Source organism: Phocoena phocoena, chromosome 4, assembly GCF_963924675.1.
Source record: "Phocoena phocoena chromosome 4, mPhoPho1.1, whole genome shotgun sequence".
In the NCBI taxonomy this organism is placed as follows: domain Eukaryota; kingdom Metazoa; phylum Chordata; class Mammalia; order Artiodactyla; family Phocoenidae; genus Phocoena; species Phocoena phocoena.
In genome coordinates, this window is record NC_089222.1 from 17,058,773 (window position 1) to 17,077,468 (window position 18,696).

General features: G+C 37.0%; 1 protein-coding gene across 2 annotated transcripts in view; it reads right to left on the minus strand.

Annotated features, from left to right (window-relative positions):
* Positions 1–18,696, minus strand: part of RYK (receptor like tyrosine kinase) — a 95,149-nt gene that overhangs the window by 7,296 nt on the left and 69,157 nt on the right. For both annotated transcript variants that reach the window (XM_065876344.1, XM_065876343.1), the window contains 3 exons: positions 15,872–16,004; positions 14,808–14,917; positions 14,488–14,647 (listed from right to left, as the gene is read on the minus strand). In XM_065876344.1, the coding sequence (XP_065732416.1) occupies positions 14,488–14,647; positions 14,808–14,917; positions 15,872–16,004 (403 nt within the window). The remainder of the gene's footprint in view (positions 1–14,487; positions 14,648–14,807; positions 14,918–15,871; positions 16,005–18,696) is intronic.

Below are 18,696 nucleotides of genomic sequence, written 5' to 3' on the forward strand. Positions count from 1 at the left end.
ATGAATACAGCAGTTTACCCACTTACCTGTTGATGGACATTGAATTATTTCCAGGTTTAGCTACTAAAAATAAGGCTGCTATGAACATCTATGCCCAAGTATTGGTAAGCACATATGCTTTCATTTACCTAGGAACAAAATGACTGGATATGGTATGTACATGTTTAACGTTTTAAGAAACTGCCACACTGGGAATTGTCCCTGGTGGTCCAGTGGTTAGGAATATGCTTTCCAATGCAGGGATGCAGGTTCGATCCCTGGTCAGGGAACACAGGCCATGGGGGAACTAAGCCCACGTGCCCCAACTGCTGAGCCCACAGGCCTCAACTAGACAGCCCACACACCACAACTTCAGAGCCCACGTGCTACAATGAAGAGCCCTCGTGCCACAACTAGAGAGAAGCCCATGGGCCACAATGAAGATCCTGCGTGCCACAACTAAGACCCAATACAGCCAAAAATAAATAAATTTAAAAAAATTTATTAAGGATAAAATATCTCATACTTAAAAGAAAGAAACTGCAAAACTGTTTTCCGAAGTGTATGTACCATATTACATTACCATCAGCAGTATAAGAGAGCTACCGTTCTTCCATATCCTTGCAAAGACTTCAGTCTTCAATTTTAGCCATAGTAATGGGTGGGGAATGGTATTTTGTTGTGGTTTTAGTTTGCGTTTTCCTAATGATTAATGATGTTAATCATATTTTCATGTGCTTATTTTCCATTTACATATCTTCACTGGTGAAGTGTCTGTTGAAATATTTTGCCCATTTTTATATTGGGTTGCTTTTTTATTAAAGGTTTCCCCTGCTATCTGAAAGTAGAGCATTCCTATGAAACCTTTTGTAAACAGAAATGCCATAAAGTGAGGCAGCAATTACTTTAGAACACATCTTACTAACACATGCACAATATAAATCGAGATAAATCACAGATGCTCACAAGCACAGTTCAAAGCCATGGTGGCTTGATGCTGAGATGCTGAGTGTAGTGTCTGGGGAAGGAGCTTGGTGGGGCCACTCTCACTGCCTGGGGTGCAAGATGCCTCTATAATGGCTGCTACAAAACAAACACTTGAATGCTATTTTTGCTTTTCACCTTCTTTTTTTGTAAAACCAAAAAGCTTCTTTCGATTTCTCTTGGTTTGTGAAAACAGGTACTAACATAGGTCTTTTGTAAAAGCGAAGTGGCATAAAGCAAACTTTTGAAAAGTGGGGAATACCTGTACTGAATTTTTAGAGTTCTTTATATATTCTGCAAATATATCCTTTACCAGATATATGACTTGCAAATATATCCTCTGAGTGTGACTTGTCTTCTCATTCTCTTAACACTACTTCAAAAAGTACAAGCTTCAAATTTTGATAAAGTCTAATTTGTTCTTTTACAGATCTTGAGTTGGTGTCTTGTCTAAGAAATCTTTGCTTAAGGCAAAGCTCCAAAAATTTTCTTCTATTATTGTCTTCTAGAAGTTTTATAGTTTTAGGTCGTGCACTTAGGTCTGTGACTTATTTTGAGTTAATTTTTGTACATGGAGCAAGGTATAAATTGAAGTTCATTTGTTTTGTAGCTGGATATCCAGTTGCTCCAGGACCATTTGTTTAAAAGAGAATCCTTTCTCCATTGACTTGCCTTTGCACTTTTGTTGCAAATTAGTTGTCCATACATATGTGGGCCAAATTTTACATACTCTATTCTGTTCCACTGATCTACCTATCTACCTTAATCCCAATACCACAACTGTCTTGATTACTGTAATTTGAAATCAGACCCGTAACTTTCTTTTTTCAAAGCTGTTTTGGCTATGGTTCTTTGCCTTTCCATATCAATTTTATCAATCTGTCAACTTCTACAAAAAAAAAAAAAAAAAAATTAAAAGCCTGCAAAGGGCACAAAAACAGAAAGATAGATCAGTGGAACAGGATAGAAAGCCCAGAGATAAACCTACGCACATATGGACATCTTATCTTTGATAAAGGAGGCAGGAATGTACAGTGGAGAAAGGACAGCCTCTTCAATAAATGGTGCTGGGAAAACTGGACAGGTACATGTAAAAGTATGAGATTAGATCACTCCCTAACACCATACACAAAAATAAGCTCAAGATGGATTAAAGACCTAAATGTAAGGCCAGAAACTATCAAACTCTTAGAGGAAAACATAGGCAGAACACTCTATGACATAAATCACAGCAAGATCCTTTCTGACTCACCTCCTAGAGTAATGGAAATAAAAACAAAAATAAACAAATGGGACCTAATGAAACTTCAAAGCTTTTGCACAGCAAAGGAAACCATAATCAAGACCAAAAGACAACCCTCAGAATGGGAGAAAACATTTGCAAATGAAGCAACTGACAAAGGATTAATCTCCAAAATTTACAAGCAGCTCATGCAGCTCAATAACAAAAAAACAAACAACCCCATCCAAAAATGGGCAGAAGACCTAAATAGACATTTCTCCAAAGAAGATATAAAGAATGCCAACAAACACATGAAAGAATGCTCAACATCATTAATCATTAGAGAAATGCAAATCAAAACTACAATGAGATATCATCTCACACCAGTCAGAATGGCCATCATCAAAAAATCTAGAAACAATAAATGCTGGAGAGGGTGTGGAGAAAAGGGGACACTCTTGCACTGCTGGTGGGAATGTGAATTGGTTCAGCCACTATGGAGAACAGTATGGAGGTTCCTTAAAAAACTACAAATAGAATTACCATATGACCCAGCAATCCCACTACTGGGCATATACCCTGAGAAAACCAAAATTCAAAAAGAGTCATGTACCAAAATGTTCATTGCAGCTCTATTTACAATAGCCCGGAGATGGAAAGAACCTAAGCGCCCATCATCGGACGAATGGATAAAGAAGATGTGGCACATATACACAATGGAATATTACTCAGCCTTAAAAAGAAATGAAATTGAGTTATTTGTAATGAGATGGATAGACCTAGAGTCTGTCATACAGAGTGAAGTAAGTCAGAAAGAAAAAGACAGATACCGTATGCTAACACATATATATGGAATTTAAGGGAAAAAAATGTCATGAAGAACCTAGGGATAAGACAGGAATAGAGGCGCAGACCTACTGGAGAACGGACTTGAGGATATGGGGAGGGGGAAGGGTGAGTTTTGACAGGGCAAGAGAGAGTCATGGACATATACACACTAACAAACGTAGTAAGGTAGATAGCTAGGGGGAAGCAGCCGCAAGGCACAGGGATATTAGCTCGGGGCTTTGGGACAGCCTGGAGGGGTGGGATGGGGAGAGTGGGAGGGAGGGAGACGCAAGAGGGAAGACACATGGGAGCATATGTATATGTATAGCTGATTCACTTTGTTATAAAGCAGAAACTAACACACCATTGTAAAGCAATTATACCCCAATAAAGATGTTAAAAAAAAAAAAAAGCCTGCAAAGATTTTCTTCGGAAATGTGTTGAATCTATAGGTCAACTTGGAGAGAACTAACATCTCGATATTGAGTTTTCTGGCCAACAAACAAGATACACCACTCCACTTATGTAGGACTTTAATTTCTCTCAACAGTGTTTCATAGCGTTTTCATCATATAGGTCTTTCATATTTATTCCTAAGAATTTCATATTTTATGATGCTTTTATGTTTTTAAAAAACTTTAATTTCTGATTTTTATTAGTATGTAGAAATACAACTTACTTTTGTAAATTGATCTTATATCCTGTAATCTTTCTAAACTCATTAGTTCTAGTAGCTATTTTGTATATCACATTGGATTTTCTTCATAGACGATCAAGTTGCCCACAAATAAAGAGTTACTTTTTCCTATGCAATATTTTCTTACCTTTTATTTCCTTTTCTTGCCTTAGTGCACTGGCTAGAACCTTGAGAACAATACTGATGAGAGTGGGTGCCCTTGTCTTGTTACTGTTATTAGGTAAAAAGAATTCAGCCTTTTAGCATTAAGTATGATAACAGCTATAGGGTTTTGTTTTTGTAGATGCCCTTTATCAGACTGCTAGGAATTTTTACTAGAAATGAATTTTGGATTTTTTTCTAATACTTTTTCTGCATCTACCGAGATGATCATATGGTTTTTCTTTTTTAATATGTTAATACAGTAAACTGCACTGCTTGATTTTTCAAATGATTGAAAAAGCTTGTATTCTTGGGATAAAGCCTATGCGGTCATAATATTATTTTTAAATACATTCATGTGTTCTAAACTTCTGTTTAATTTTTGCATCTGTGATCATGAGTGACAATGATCTGTAGATCAGTTTCAAGGTAATGTTGACTTCACAGAATGAGTTAGAAAGTATTCTCTCCTCAACTTTCTGAAATTGTATAGAATTTTTATTATTTCTTCCTTAAAAGTTTGAAGGCATTCGGCAGTGCCCTAGAGTTTAATCTAGACCTAAAATTTTCTTTTGGGACAGGTTTTTAACTAAATATTAAATTTTGGGGGAATTACCTGGCAGTCCAGTGGTTAGGACTCCACACTCTCACTGCTGAGGGCCTGGCTTTAATCCCTGGTTGGGGAACTAAGATCCCACAAGCCACGCAGCAAGGCCAAAAAAACCAAAAATTCAATTTTTATATGGCTATTCAGATTATCTACTCCTTGAGCTCTGAAAATTCTTATCTTCCAAAGAATTTGTTCATTTCATCTGTGTTTAAATTTACTGGGAAAAAGTTCATAATATTCTCTTACTATTAATACCTGTGAGAATCTTTAATGATATCATCTCTCTCATTCATTATATCGTTAATTTGCAACTTCTTTTTTTCCTGATTAGTCTGGCAAAAGAGTCATCATTAATGATATTCTCAGAGTTAAACATTGGTTTCACTTGATTTTTGTCTACTGTTTTTCTGTTTCATATTTCACTGACTTCCATCTAATCTTTATTATTTCCTTTCACCTACTTACTTGGGAGTTAAACTGCTCTTCTAGTTTCTTAAGGTGAAAACTAAGGTCACTAATTTGAGACTTTTCTTCTTTTCTAATATTGATGTTTAATAGTATACATGTCGCCCTTGAGCAGCATCCCCCAAATTTTGAAATGTGTCTTTACTTTCATTCAAATCTAAGTACTTTAAAATTTCCCTTTTGGTTACTTCCTTGACACATGGGTTACTTGAATGTGTATTATTTAGTTTCTAAATATTTGAGGATTTTCTAGATTCCTTTTTGTTGCTGTTGTTTTATTTTTATTTTTGAGTGCATTGGGTCTTTGTTGCTGCTCGCGGGCTTTCTCTAGTTGTGGTGAGTGGGGGCTACTCTTCATTGCGGTGCGCGGACTTCTCGCTGTGGTGGCTTCTCTTGTTGCAGAGCACGGGCTTCAGTAGTTGTGGCTCATGGGCTCTAGAGCACAGGCTCAGTAGTTGTGGCACACAGGCTTAGTTGCTCCGTGGCATGTGGGATCTTTCCGGACCAGGGATTGAACCTGTGTCCCCTGCATTGGCAGGCGGATTCTTAACCACTATGCCAGCAGGGAAGTCCTAGATTCCTATTTTTGATTTCTAATTTAATTCCATTGTGTTCACAAAACCCTACTTTGTGTGAATTAAATCCTTTTAAATTTATTGACTTGATCATGATCCAGAATGTGGTCTACCTTAGTAAATATTCCATGTGAACCTGCAGATATGCGTTCTGCTGTTGTTGAATGGTGTGTTCTATAACTGTTAACTAGATCAAGTTGGTTGGTACTGTCATTGAAATCTATATCCTTACTGATTTTCTGTCTATTTTACCAATTACTACACAAGGCGCATAAAAATATGTTCAATTATCTTTTTAAAGGATTTAAGTAATGAGAAAAAAAAAAACTGTATACATTTACCCATGCAGTTACCATTTCTGGTATTCTCTGTTCCTTCGCCAGACCCGTATTTCCATCTGGTTGGTTCCTAAAGGACTTCCTTTAACATTTCTTATAGTGTGCATCTGCTAGTTATGAATTCTTTCAGCTTTTCTATTTCTGGAAAAGTCTTTATTTCCCCTTCAGTTTTTGAAAGATATTTTATCTGGATATAAAATTCTACATACGTTTTTTCTTACAGTAGATGTTAAAGATGTTTAAAGATGTTGCTTCACTGTCTTCTCCCTTGCATGGCTTCCAGTGAGAAATTTTCCTGGTTCCTCTGTATATTAACATTCTTTTTTTTATGGCTGCTTTTAAGATTTTCTCTTTATCGCTAGTTTTGCGCAATTTGATTATAATGTGTAACGCATTAGTTTCTTCGTGCTTATTTTGTTTGGGGTTTGTTGAGCTCTTAGATCTGTGGATTTATAGTTTTAATCAAATTTGGAAACATTTCAGTTATTTCTTCATTATTCTTTTAGTCCCCCACTGCCCCACATCTCCAATGCATGCTTTTGTGGACCCCGATTACAACTATATTCAGCAACTGAGGTTGTCCCACAGGTCAATGAGAGATCCTTCTTCAAGAATTTTCTGTACCTTCTCTCTCCCATCTCTTGCTTTATTCCCATCTCAGACAAGAGGTATACCTCCTCCTATGCCAAACTATACCTTTACGTGGGCTTCTGAGCCCGTTCACCTATCATCTCTTGGACCTCCCCTCCAATAATCACAAGTCCATCTCTTTCTCCCCATTGCTTCCCTGCCTAAAAGTCACACCAAACAAACCCAGTAAAATAAAACACAACATTAACACAATAAAACCTCTCTTGATCCTGCCAACCCATCAAGCTACAATCCTTCCACTCCTTTTCATAGCTAAACTTCTTCAAAGTGTAATCTATTTATTGTCTCCACTTTCTCACCTCCCACAGAGCCCTTAACAATCATATCCATCTTTAATGATTTACTAAACCTGCCTGTTCAAAAGCCCTCAAAGATTTCCTCATTCTTTCTGACTACTGCAGATATGTTTAGAGACTAGACTCTCCTTGAAACTATTTCCTTCCTTGGTTTCTAAGACACAGCATTCTCTGGATTCTCTTCTTACCTTTCTGTTTTATTCATTGTTCATCTTTCCTTTCTCACTAACTAAAGTAAATATTCCCTACATTTTCTCTTGGCTTTCTTCTCTCTTTATATGCGCCACCTCTGAGATCAACAAACTCTCTTGTTTATTCTATCACACACTTTTACGAAGCTGATGTACAATTTCTAATATCCTGCTTCTATGTCTGTCCAGAATTCCAGACCTACATTCCACTCATCAGTATCCTGAACTTAACATGCCCCATAGCAAATCAATCATGTTTTCCCCTCAAACCAGACAGTCTACCTGTTGTCCTCAATTGTGTTGCATCTTTACAGTGCAAAGATTGCACTTACGTTTTCAGAAACATGGGCCCTGGGCACAAAAGCAGAGTAGGTATCTATGCAATATATCTAATACTTAAGAGGGACACCTTAGGCCACAAAGGTCAATTAATAAATCATTTACTCATAAATAACAACTGTAGTCAAAAGAACACATGGGATCTCTGAATTGAAGTCTGTAAGAGTGAGACAAGGAGAAAAATGAGGATTCAACATGGAAACAGAGGGGAGAAGAGGACAGTGTGAGGCCCTCCAAGATTCTTTTACACAGTCAAGTACACAGCTCTCTAAGGATAAGATTAACACTGCTATGCACACACACACACACACACACACACAAACACACACACGACTTTAATTCTGTAAATATGGAAAACCTTCTAAAGGAAAATAATTAAGTCAGAGTTCTCCACTGCCTGTTCTGGGAAAAATGACTTGTGCCAGAAAATATAAGGCAGTGTGTGATAGGTGCCATTATTAGGTAGATAAAGAATTCTTTATGGGTGTCATTAAGTAGATACAATTCTCTGGGATCCAAAGATGATCAAATTAAATGGCACAGAAGCACCTGGTGAGTTTGGACTCAGCAGGAATTTCGGATTGGCTTAAATGCAGAATATAAGGAAACGTACAGTAGAAAATATAAAACTGAAACAAGAAGACAAGGAACAGAAGTTCTGAAAACCAAGGCGAAGGAGTTTGGATTTCTCTTTACCAATTCCTTTAATTAAGAGTTCACTATGAAGATCAAAATATCATGGAGTAACATTCCAAGCAGTGGAAGCTTGAGTTTAATCGACTTTCATTAACTAAACAATTTTCACAAGTTTCCAAAACTAACACTATGCCGTACTCGAGGTACAGGCTCTATTAGTATATACCCCTTTCTGAATATCCAATTTTTGAAGCTATACTATTCTACGAATTTTAATTTTTCAGATACATATTTTCCAGGCCTTTCCAATAACCACAGTGGAAATATGTATCTATAGAATTATGCTACTTTAAAAAAGCTTTACTGGATGCACAGTGGTGGGCCAGGTCTCTGGCACACTGAGTGGAGGCAAGGGCCAGGGGCCAGGATGCAATTAATAAATTCACACAACTGACCTTTAAAGAGTTCTTTTTAACAATTCTTCAGTGTAAACTATCACCTAAAAATCTTAATAATCCTTTATACTTATCACTGTGGCTAATACTTTTCTATTCCAGCTAAACAAATGTACCCAAGTGTACAATGACTATATAGAAAGTGCATTTTGACTGCATCAGGTATCAAATTTAGTACATGTCTGCTAACTCAACTTCAAAAATCCGCAAACTTTAGGCACAGAGTGTCCTACGTGACCGAAAAGAGACCAAATCTGTCCTAGGATCTAATATTGGACGCCTACCAAGCCATCACACATATCTGCTATATATGGTACTTTCCTCCACTGTATCAGATGCTTAGACATTGCTCTATCAGAACACTGGGGCTATTTGAAGGGGATATTAAATAGAATGATAAGGACGAGGCAGGAAAGGAAAGGAAGGGTACGTTCACAAGATCTCTTAAGGAAAATATCTATTCTCAAGGAGAGCCAAATACAGAAAATAAATTGAGTGCAACTACTTGATCACAAGACAGGAACTGTTCACTCTGAAAATATATTAACTGTTCCTAAAGTAAATCCATTTATTCCGCATTCCCAGGAAATATTAGGACTATTTCATAAAACTAAACAATATTTTCTTAATGTTAATAAAATTAAACTTTAAATCTTTATTTCCTAAAGTAACGTCTGAATGATTTTTTCACCTCTCCAGCTTTTTTCTAATGTCTTTTAATCAATTCATCTTAACATGAATATTTAAATAGTAAGTCTAAGACTGTTGATGTGTAAAATGTGCAACCATAGTGGAAACAAATTAAATAATGGGACTCTAAGTATTATTCTAAAATTAATAATGAAGAAATGGAATAAAATAGAAAGTTTTCTATTCTTTTAAAAATAATAAGCATTCTCTGAAAACTATAGCTCTCTCTGATACCACAGTAGTTCAGAAGACCACTCTTCATGGGCATATTATGAATGTGAGTTTCTCCTGCACAAGTCTTTTCAGGGTTGTGGCAGTGACTTTCCATGGCACTGGGCAAAAAGGAGCAAGAAGAAGCACTCTGCAGCAAACAGAGTATCTGCATAACTACAGATTTCTCTCCTTCTTCTGGAGATAATCTCTAATGTTCACAAAAGAAATGTCAAGGAACACACTTTCATATTCCATGCACCCTAAAAACTGTTTGAATACCTTAAAGGATCTCCTCATTGCCATAAACCACACTGATAAGACTAACATGGAAGTCATTTCCTTGACTTGTTTTTGTCCCAAGAAAATGCTTTGTAAATACAATGTAATAACATAAAGGCAAGAAATCCACCAAGAAAAAACTCCTAATTGTGTATTCCTGATTGCATTCAGTCTCTTAATAGAAGGTAGCCTCTTACAGAATTATGTTAGCTACTATAACTAGCTAAATAATTCAAAGAAGACATAAATCAAGAAATCTATTTTCAAATAAAGGAAAAGAAAGTCACCAAAAAAGATCTATGGCAGTACCATATCTGATGAAAGCAGAATAAAAACAATATCCAGAAATTCTTAATAATGGCTATGATGATGTCATATCTTAGAATAATATTAGAGATTTATAACTAGTCAAATCTGGTTGTGCATATTTCCTAAGTTCAACAGTTAAAAGCTGATATTAACATTATAACAATCTTGACATAGTAAAATATTGAATCCTTCCAGTAAAAACTGTTAAAACACAACCCAGAAATGCAATGTATTATTTTTAAGACAGAAAACATTAATGTATTTCCAAATAAATCAGGGAGAATTTTTAACTATAAAGGAATGCAAAAATGTTAAGGGTCTTTTAAGGGCAGAGAAAATTTCCCTCCAAGGCAGTAATATCATTTGTTAGATGCTACATTAATAGCTAAAATATGTATTTTACATGTGTAGATATTCTGGGGGGAATGGGGTTACATTACTTATTTTGCATTTGACTCTGAATGAAGTTTACAGCCCGAAAGTACAATATTAAATGTAGCTTTTTACAACCCCAATTTAATCCATAAAGGAAAAGTGGAAGCACAGCATAACGATTATGTATACACAATTCAATACAAATGTTAAAAAGCAATTTAACATGTGTGCTTCAACATAAGAATTCAAAAAATACTCAATTCCACAAAACAGAAAGGCAGGATTTTTACACTAAATAGCCCCATCACAGTCATAGGAAACAGAACAGTATTCCCATTCCTTTCAATCTCAATTATCCAAGGCAAAAGATATTTAGGGGAAAAATACATTTTAAAGAAAATGAATTTATAAGAATCTAAAGAAGAAAAATCTGAACATTTTAGGAGGTGACCATGTTAAACGTAAATCAATGTGGGTATTCTCACGATCACATTCTAAGTACAGCTCAGAAGAACTTGGGTCACACAGACATTTCAAGTAAGTTTATGCCAAGACATGCTAAAAGTCGTGATGATTTTAAAGTAATTCTCCTGTTAAGGCAAGTTCTTACACAAAATATGTGAACTGTTGCAAAATTTGTAAAATATCATAATTGTAAGAATAACTAATTCTAAGTATGATTTTGAAATATTTGCTTAACCAAGCCATATATCCTCTATATGGAATTTACCAGCTAATACAGCACAGTGTACCCAGCTGAAGAGATGCAGATCACATTGCTTAGAAAAGTATTATTAACTATAGTCTCATTAGTTGAAGTGTATCATCTAATTTTCACTCTGGAGTTCCTGTGAAATATGCGATCATACGTGTTATAAAAAATAATTCCTAAAAAAATTTCCTATTACTGCTTAAATATACAATGGAATACTTACATAGAAATAAGCAAATACATTAAATTAAGCATGCATATTTTGGGGGCTTCCACTGTGCAAGCTAACAGTACTACTGGCCATCTTGCATACCCCTCTGAAATATTACTTATCAATTCCTTTTTCTAAGAAAATAATCAAACAGTTCCCAATCTCCTTGAATTTACATGACATCTTTGTATTATAGACTGCCATCTAAGAAACATCTTCTATTTCCTACCCGTTAGACTAGTTTTGGGTTCACCACAACTGCCACCTCATTTCTGTTAAGGCAACTATGCTATATTTCCATGAGTAATAAAACCATAAAATTTTAAAATCAACCATTAAAAAGAATATTAACATCCCAAAGAGATGAGTGAATTAAACTTTTAAATCAAATATGGAATGATATTTTCAAAGAAGATGTGAGGAAAGTTTCTTTTACTTTTCTGCATTCAAATATGTCAGATGCAGGCTTTTCTACTAAAGGGGTGGATTTGAAAACCATGTAGCTCTAATTCAACTGATATTATGTTTTTGAACTATGTTCTAAAACCAAAGTTAAACTCAATTTTTTTCCCCATGAAAACAGCTTTGCTTAATGTAGAAACTGGTAAAGAATCCCACCTACAATTCAGAACTTCTGAATAAAGATTTGGCAACCTGAAAAACAAGCACCTGAGTATAACTGGTCCTTACTGTCATTCAATACAGCAGCTGTTTGCTAGCCTAAATCAAGCTCTGCTTTCCTTTTTTTTAAACATCATTTGAGAAAAATAAAAATCAAAAACAAAAAAAGCAACCCCTCCTTCCCCCAAAAAGAAGTCCAGGTTCTCTTTAGATAACTATGAGAACTATGTAAGTTGCTTGGCGTATTTGTATTGCTTTACTTGGAATTTTAACTTCTTGACATTAATGTTAGAGAAGTTTTATTTTATTATCACAGCTCTGGAAGAACAGACTAGGCCTAGTTTCCCACTGCTATACAAGCTGAACCCTCAGGGCTCTGTGTCTAAGAATCAGGATTTATTCCTCCCACCTCCACCCATTCTCCAAAAGGCCCCATGACTCTGGCTGGGAAAGACTGTGGCAACAAAGTTTCCACCCACTATTAACTTTTGCAGCTGCTCCATGAAACAGAAAACATCCTTCGCATCATCACTCATATCTATTCTGCCCATCTCACAAGTGTCAGATAAGCTTTTTTTTTTCTTTTCAGAGAGTAGTTGATTTTAAATTAAGTTAAAACGAAGTATTTTGAAGATATGCATAACAAAAGACCTTCATTTACAGGAAAAAAGGTTAAAAACTATATATGTAACTTGCTCATTCACATCAAGTGAGCACATTTCATCAAAACACGTGGTATGCAGAAAGGCACAATATATCAAATAGCTAACCTAGCTCCTGAAAAAGAAAGAAAAAATTAAATTAAAAGACTATAGGGCTTCCCTGGTGGCGCAGTGGTTGAGAGTCCGCCTGCCGATGCAGGGGACACAGGTTCCTGCCCCAGTCCGGGAGGATCCCACATGCCGCGGAGCGGCTGCACCCGTGGGCCATGGCCGCTGAGCCTGCACGTCCAGAGACTGTTGCTCCACAACGGGAGAGGCCACAACAGTGAGAGGCCCGCGTACCGCAAAAAAAAAAAAAAAAAAAAAGACTATAATAACAAGAGAGGGTTCCTCCCTTAACAAATCATTTCAAGGATTTTAAATTGGAAGATTCGTTTTTCAATAAGGAAATCTTAGGTAATTTCAATTACTGAGTATAGTGGATTGAATGGTGGCCCCAAACATATGTCCACATTCTAATCCCCGAAACCTATAGATATTACCTTATATGACAAAAGATGTGATTAAGTTAAGGACCTTGAGAGTAGAAACATACCCTGGATTATGAGATAAATCCTAAATGCAATCATATGTATCACTGTAAGAGAGAGGAAGAGGGAGTTTCGAGAGACAGACACATGGAGGATAAGGTGGTATGAACATGGAGCAGAGATGCAGCCACAAGCCAAGGAGTGCCAAGAGCCACCAGAAGCTGGGAGAGGCAAGGATGGTTTCTCCCTTAAGGTCTCTGGAGGGAGCACGGCCCTGCCTACACCCTGATTTCAAACACGCGGCTTCCAGAATTCAACTGTGAGAGAATAAGCCTCTGCTGTTTTACCACCAAGGTTGCTGCAATCTGTTACAGCAGCCACAGGACACTAATATACTGAGGGAAATTGTGTATTAAAAGAGTAGTCCTTAACCCACACAAACTTAGTAAAAAGGAAACCCTATATTATAAATAAAATATATCACTGAGACACAAGATATAATGATATGGTAAGCCCAATTTTTATAGCTGAAACTTTGAAGCAAATTACTCTATAAAATTTTACATGTAACACTAACAGATATTGAGTGATACAGGGGGACCTTATAAGCAGAAGTTTTACCTAATCTCTAAATATTCAGCTATAATAATAAAGTGCATTAAGCAAGAGATAGGGAAATAAATTAATTTTCTAAATCAAACTAAACAGTGGCAGAAATTAAAAACAATTAAAATGCCTACAAAATACACGCAAGTAACTGTGGCTTCTGAAACTATACATCACTAAGTTGAAAGGATCCCACTATATGATCTGCTTGAATAGACAGAACCACCCAGAAACTGACAAAAAGGAAGAGAGTGACATCTGGGGAACTGTAAGTTACACAGGCCATAAAACTTGGAAGAGGTCGTTTGAAAAAAAGAAAACAATAAATCTCTACTATCTGACAGCCACCTGGTCATTCTGAGACTTGAAAAAACCTAACTTCAGGGCTTCCCTGGCGGCGCAGTGGTTGAGAGTCCGCCTGCCTATGCACGGGACACGGGTTCGTGCCCCGGTCCGGGAAGATCCCACATGCTGCAGAGCGGCTGGGCCCGTGACCCATGGCCACTGAGCCTGCGCATCTGGAGCCTGTGCTCCGCAACGGGAGAGGCCACAACAGTGAGAGGCCCGTGTACTGCAAAAAAAACAAAAACAAAAACCTAACTTCAATATCATCACCTTTAAAACTGGGATAGTGTCTACCTATCTCATAGTGTTAATAGCCCCTTCACAGGTTATCATGAGGATGAAATGAGATTACACACAGTGATGGGCCATGGTTTGGGTCACAAACTAGCTGACAGAAAACTAACTATACTTGCTTTCTGAATAAAAAACTTCGGGGAACAGTTATCAGATTAAAAAAATTGAAAAACGTTTTAAAAGCATTTGGAGCCTCCTCCATTCCGCTGATATCTGGGGGTCCCAGTACTTACCACATCACTAGCACTGGAGAATTCATTATTAACCAGACTTTCAAGAGCCATCCACCGAACCGGCCTGTTTTCGTTGTCTCCTAGACAATGATAGTCCATAGGGAACAAGTCTCTGGAGAGGGCATTGTCTGTGATCTTAACTTGAAGTGTGTCATCAATGCTGAAAAGTAGATATGAACATCAAATACAATGGAATACTGAAAAAATATGGACCACAATCACTCATAAATACAACACAGTTCCCACTGTGACTCCTGGAGAGAACCCAAATTCAGGGAACACTAAATATCAAATGACAGTGACAAGCTCATGGCACCTACACACAGTTCCTAGCAGCCAGGTCTTTGTGGATGACTTCCCTTCTGGCCAGATAGCTCATTCCACAGGCAATCTGAATAGCCATGTGGACCAGGTCTTGTTGAGAAATTGCCTGTGGTAACAGAAAATGACAATGTCTGCAGTTAGCACAAAAACTTTGATGGTAGTTATTTTATTCCACAATCTTACTCCATCCCAAAATACACCTACACACTAAGTTTTAAAAAGCTACTTCTTGACCAAGAACATGTTCCCATAGCTTCCTATACTTATACCTACTACAGTCCTTATCATTCTGTACCGTAATTTACCATTTACTTCACTCTCATCTGTTAGGTGTATCTCCCCAACATCCAGCATATACAGTAGCAGCTAAATAAACATCTGTTCAATGAATGCTGAATTCTAAGGGTAATATTTCAAATGTTTATTATTCAATAACTTGTTCTTTTCTTTTACAATATTAAGCTTTTATTAGGAGGTTATCCCCCGGGGACCATTTTCAAACTAATGCTAGTTTATAGCTCTCTCTGATGTGCTCCTCTAGAGCTAATGTGCCAGGACTGTAGGTTGAGGAATGAAATTCTTCTCCAGGTGATGCTGGTGGGCTATGGCTGCCAACCACTTGCTGGAAACCCTGGCTACCAAATTATCACCGACAATCTACACCTCCAGCTACCACCAGCTTTTTTTTTTTTTTGTACAACATGGACCAAATGGCTCTGTAAGGTCTATTTCCATTCCTAGAAGGGAGAACTAGTACAAGTACCTTCAAAGAGTTATGAGGAAAATGACTGAGATGGTGTCACAGAGGGTTTGAGGTGATTATGAATAATACACAATGGTTATACACGGAAAACCTTCAGCATCAGCAGAGTGTAAGCCTCAAGACAGGAATCACAAACCATCTCTCTCTAAATCAACAGGTTAGCAATATCTTCTGGTTCAACCTTGAGTTTCTTTTTACAGACTTCTAAACAGTTTATATATAGGAATGTTAACATCTACCTTCAAAGATATTAGAAGCTACTGGTAAATAATTGCTATGTGGGCAAATATTTCTCACCTGTGGATTATTGGCCTCTACTAATTTGCACTGCCGTAAAAACAATTTAAGATTCCCCCAATTCATGTAAGGCAATATCACCATAGGCTTTTCTCCTTCTTCTATACAGACATGGGTAATAGGAAGAAGATTTCTATAAAATAATAAAAAATCAGGAGAAACACAAGTGAAATCTGAAACATCAGGGGGTTATTTTTAACAAAAAGTAATAAAATAAAGATAACCTAAAACAAAACAAGAAAATCTCAAACTTACTTAAAAACATATAACCATTAAAAACGTAAAATTATAAATGCTCTTTTAGACTGGACTTTAATGTTTTCCACATACCCACTTTCTTGATAGGGAAAAATTATAAACTCGGAAATTGTTTCCTGTGGACTAGATTCTCTTAAGACACACTCTAGCCACACTAAATCTCTACTCTAAAGGGTAATCAAAGGGACCTAAATAATGAGTTGATCATGAGCATATGATAACAGCCCATTTGGTTCAATATCACACTTAAAAAAGAAAAAAAAAGGGCCCCAACGCAAGTCTGCAGAAAAGAATATGATAATCAAGAGCATGAAACTGTCACAAAAAGCCAAGAAGTTCTTAGCAGGTCACATGGGATTTCTAAATCCTAAATTTACCATTTACGGTCTGTGTGACCATCTCTCTTGGCCTTAGTTTCCATACCTCTAACATGGGGATCCCACCAGCCATACAATGTTGCTGTGATATACAAATAAGGCCAAGCATGCAGTAAAAAAAAAATCTTGTGACTTTTAAAATCTCCATGGCACACATACTTTCATCCTATTGCCTAATGACACCTCTTCCATCGGTACCTGGAAATAACTGTTAATTTTTCCCAAGGCTATGTAACTTTTTACATAATTACCTCATTTCCCCCACTAAGCTGAAAATTCCTAGATGGCAAAAACTAAAGTGAACTCCTTTTTTACACCCAATGCTTTGTATTCTGTGCCACAGAAATAAGCATTTAATAAATATTTGGTAAGTAACACCAAAAAACAAGCTGAAAAACATTCCTCCTCCTTAACTTGGAAAATTCTGCCTCTAAGGATATTAATAAGGAAATATTATTAAACATATGAAAGCTATATGAACAAGGATAGTTAATGCAGTATTAATAGTAAAAGCTGCAAACAACAAGACTGTCCAAAAGTAAGGAAGTACAGCCAAATAATAGGATAGTATATAACAATTAAATAGTCACAAAGGGATGTTACAAGAATATGAGTAAAAACTTACTTATTGGAAAGCAAGATACAAAATTCACATATGCTTGCAGGATAATTACAAGGAAGGGGGCAAATACAACTCTGCACAGAAGTATGCCAAGAGTTGTTGTTTTTGAGTTGCGAGACTTTAGATCATTTCTACCTTGCTTTTCTGTATTTCCTAAATTGTCTCAATTGAGTATGTATCTCTTTTAAAATCACAGTCACACGATTCTGGCCTAACAGTGCAGAAGTGAAAGCTGTGGGGCCCCCCTCCTGCTGTGCAGGAGTTACTAACAGGGAAAGCACTGACCCTGAGGAGCTGGGAAAATGAGGACTCAGAGATCAGTAAACCTGTATGCGGCAACTTCTCTATAAGGCTTCTGCTTGCCTTACAGCCCAAGAGTGGCAGTGATGATTAGTCCCACTTTACAGGCGAGGGAATCCATGAAGGTGGTAAGGGGTGAGGTAATTTGCCAAGGACAAACAGCCAGCACATAGTGGAAAAAATTCAAATCTTCATCTGATTATAAAAACCTTGTGTTTTCCACTGGATCACTGGACATTCCCTCCCAGGGGAGCAAGACAGAGCCTCTTTTCACACCAAGACCCACACATACTAAAATGATTACAGCAGGAGGATGGAGGGAGGGGGAACTGGAGGAAGGCAGTCAAAGGTACAAAATTCCAATTATAAATAAGTACTAGGGATGTACTGTACAACCTGACGACTATAGCTAACACTGCTGTGTGATATACAGGACAGTGGGTAGGAGAGTAAATAAATCCTAAGAGCTCTCATCACAAGGAGAAAATTTTCTTTCTTCTTTCTTTCCCTTTTATTGTATCTATATGAGAACATGGACGTTAGCTGAACCTACTATGGTAATCATTTCACAATATATGTAAATCAAACCATCATGCTGTATGTTTTAAACTTATACAGTGAGGTATATCAATTATTTCTCAATAAAAGTGGGAAAAAATGACTACAGCAGGTGTGCACTCAGGTTTAACTGAACCTACCATGATTTCAGGAGTAATATGAAGAGCTGCCCAATCTCTTTAACCCTCCCAAAATTATTTCTCTGCACCTTTCCTCATGACTAAAATTCACTGAGCAAAGTTAAAGGAATCTGACCCAAACACAGGAAGTTTGCTGGATGAGATCAAATCACGTATTCTATCACCAGAGGATTAAAAGCCCTCCGGGAGAAGTAACAAGCTGCATGAAAATGTTTCAAGGAATAAATGGCTGCTCTTCATTCTGCCCAGTTTATAAAGGAAAGGAAGATAAAGAGGAAGATATGGGATCCATAAGAAGAGTGGATGAGGCAGAAGCAGGTGCTATAGAGGAAAGGCAGGTTTTGCAGGGACTTGAGGCAAGAACTGGTCCAGTTCTCAGTCTTGCCAAGCGTGCCTGCAGAGTGAGAGCCATGAGGCATTCAGCAAAGTGCCCATCATCAGGCACCCTTGGGCCAGTGGAGAGTCAAACTACAAGCAGAAATAGCTTGAGTACTTTTTATAAAGCATGTCTGATGGAATTTAAAAAGATCAACAGCTATCTTTTATTTATACAGCTATTTTAACTTATAA